General features: G+C 38.2%; 1 protein-coding gene across 1 annotated transcript; it reads left to right on the forward strand.

Annotated features, from left to right (window-relative positions):
* Window positions 1-407: 407 nt before the first annotated feature.
* Window positions 408-1,250, forward strand: LOC113925738 (succinate dehydrogenase [ubiquinone] iron-sulfur subunit, mitochondrial-like). The gene is given in 1 exon segment (XM_035726387.1): window positions 408-1,250. A coding segment is annotated over 1 exon segment (843 nt).
* The last annotated feature ends 2,165 nt before the right edge of the window (window positions 1,251-3,415 follow it).

The following is a 3,415-nucleotide window of genomic DNA, read 5'->3' on the forward strand; positions in this document are numbered from 1 at the left end:
AGATTTATTTTAAGGAATTGGCTCCCATGAATGTAGGGGCTGGCCTGTCTAAAATCTATAGGGCAAACTGAAGACTGGAAATTCGTGCAGGAGTTGATGTCGCAGTCTTGAGTCCAAACACTAGACACTCAGGCAGGATTTCTATATTGCAATCTAGAGGCAGAATTCTTTCCTGTTCAGGGACCTCAGTCTATAATGTTAAGACCTTCAAATAATTAGATGAGGCCCACCCACCTAATGGAGGGTGATCTGCTTTATTCAAAGTCTACTGGTATAATATGTTAATCTCATTAAAAAATACCTTCAAAGCAACATCTGAATTGGTATTGACCAAAAAAATTGGTACCATAGCCTAGCTAAATTGACATATAAAATTGACCATCACATCGGCGATGTCAGAAGCCAAGATGGCGGCGGTGGTCGGACTCTCTTTGAAGCGCCGGTTCCCGCTTGCAACCATTGGCGGAGCCTGGCCGTAGGCCTGCCGGGGGGCACCGACAGCTGCCGCCGCAGCTCCCCAGATCAAGAAATTTGCCATCTACCGATGGGACCCAGACAAGTCTGGAGATAAACCTCATATGCAAACTTATGAAATTGATTTGAATAAATGTGGTCCTATGGTGTTGGATGCTTTAATCAAGATTAAGAATGAAATTGATTCTGCCTTGACCTTCCAAAGATCATGCAGAGAAGGCATCTGTGGCTCTTGTGCCATGAACATCAACGGAGGCAACACTCTGGCCTACACCCGAAGGATCGACACCAGCCTCACCAAAGTCTCAAAAATCTACCCTCTTCCGCATATGTATGTGATAAAGGATCTTGTTCCCAACTTGAGCAACTTCTACGCTCAGTACAAATCCATTGAACCTTATTTGAAGAAGAAGGATGAATCCCAGGAGGGCAAGCAGCAGTATCTGCAGTCCATAGAAGATCGTGAGAAACTGGACGGGCTGTACGAGTGCATCCTCTGTGCGTGCTGCAGCACCAGCTGCCCTAGCTACTGGTGGAACGGAGACAAGTACCTGGGGCCTGCGGTTCTTATGCAGGCCTACCGCTGGATGATCGACTCGAGAGACGACTTCACAGAGGAGCGCCTGGCCAAGCTGCAGGACCCCTTCTTCCTCTACCGCTGCCACACCATCATGAACTGCATCAGGACCTGCCCCAAGGGGCTGAATCCAGGTAAGGCTATTGCTGAAATCAAGACAATGATGGCCACCTATAAAGGGAAGAAAGCATCAGTGTAACTCTTTCCACACCAAGCATGACAGCCAGCTCGGCTGGACACGCTTTATATCCAATTCGAGTCCCTTCAGAGGTCTTAATTTTCCATGAATACAGCATGTATAATAAAAATTTTAAGAAATAAAAAAAAATTAACCATCACATCAATGATACAGATTTTCTTTTAAATCATTAGTATTTGTATAAGTGAATTTCTAATACAAGTAGTCATCTTGGGAAGTTACACATTTATTCTACTGATGCTTTCTTTGTTCTCTTTTGGAAAGTCTCTTTTTGTACCAGTCACAGAACCAGTCACTAACAAACAAACAAAAAAATTAATATCTTGGGTTATAGCCAAAATGCTAGTATTTGGCTTATTTAGTCAATTCATTAAAATAACTTTGTTCCAAAGACTTTAGGGCTATTTTTAAAAATCAAATTCACTTTCAAAGTTAAAAATTTACACCTTTGTTACTGGCACAAAAATAGACACATAGAATAGAAAACCGAGAAATAAACCCATAATTATATGGTCAACTAATCTACGACAAAAGAGGCAAGAATATACAATAGAAAAAAGTCTCTTCAACAAATGGTGTTAGGAAAACTGGACAGCTACATGCAAAAGAAGGAAACTCGACCACTTTCTTATGCCATATGCAAATGAACTCAAAATGGATTAAGACCTAAATGTGAGACCTGAAACCATAAAAATCCTACAAGAGAGCACAGGCAGTAATTTCTCTGACATCAGCCATAGAAACATTTTTCTAGATATGTCTTCTAAGACAAGGGAAACAAAAGCAAAAATAAACTATTGGGGCTGTGTCAAAATAAAAAGCTTCTGCACAGCAAAGGAAACAAGCAACAAAACAAAAGTCAACCTATTCAGTGGAAGAAGATATTTGTAAATGACATACCAAATAAGGGTAAATATATTAAAAACTTATAAAACTGAACACAAAAAAATAAATAATCCAATTTGAAAATGGGTGGAAGACATGAACAGATATTTTTCCAAAGAAGACATACAGATGGCTAACAGACACATGAAAAAATGCCAACATCACTAACCAGCAAGGAAATGCAAATCAAAACCACAAGGAGATATCACCTCACACCTGTCAGAATGGCTAAAATAAAAAACTCAAGAAACAACAGGTGTTGGCAAGAATGTGGAGAAAAAAGAACCTTCATGCATTGTTGGTGGGAATGCAAACTGGTACAGCTACTGTGGAAAACACTATGAAATTTCCTCAAAAAAATTAAAAATAGAACTACCATATGATCCAGTAATTCCACTACTGGGTATTTACTCAAAGAACACAAAACACTAATTAGAAAAGATGCATGCACCCCTATGTTTATCGTATCTTTATTTACAATAGTCAAAATATGAAAGCAGCCCAACTATCCATCAATAGATAAATGGACAAAGAAGATGTGGTATATATATATACACTGGAATACTACTCAACCATAAAAAAGAATGAGATCTTGCCATTTGCAACAACATGGATGGATCTAAAGGGTTTATTACTAAGTGAAATAAATCAGTCAGAGAAAGACAAATACCACATGATTTCACTCATATGTGGAATTTAAGAAAGAAAGAAAAAAGGAGACAAACAAGAAAACGGACTCTTAAATATAGCGAATAAACTGGTAGTTACAAGAGGGCAAGTGGGTAGGGGGATGGGTGAAATAAGTGAAGGGGATTAAGAGTACACTTATGATGAGCACCAAGTAATGTATAGAGTTGTTGAATCACTGTATTGTACACCTGAAACTAATACGACACTATATGCTAATTATACTAAGAAATAAATACATATATGCATACATACATACACACAAAAAAAATTAAACACCAAGAACAAAATATTTACTCCCTGTGAGAATCTTTAAAGCATGTGTCATCAAAACCATTGCACAGGTGGTACTTCAAAAACTGGTTCAAATATCAACATTACTGGATTTAGCATAACACTCCCAAAGGTAAAAATCTTTCAAGAGTTATCCTCTCTCTTCTACATGAATACACAATGGTTATTAATAGCTAAATTTTTGAGCTAAGTTGCAACTATGAAGTTGTGGTATTGGGAATTGTGATGTGAAGGAATATTATAGTGACAAATATAAAAGATCCCAATCACACTGTTGATAACAGGGAAAAGATAACTAC

The sequence above is a fragment of the Zalophus californianus genome, chromosome 2 (assembly GCF_009762305.2).
Source record: "Zalophus californianus isolate mZalCal1 chromosome 2, mZalCal1.pri.v2, whole genome shotgun sequence".
In the NCBI taxonomy this organism is placed as follows: domain Eukaryota; kingdom Metazoa; phylum Chordata; class Mammalia; order Carnivora; family Otariidae; genus Zalophus; species Zalophus californianus.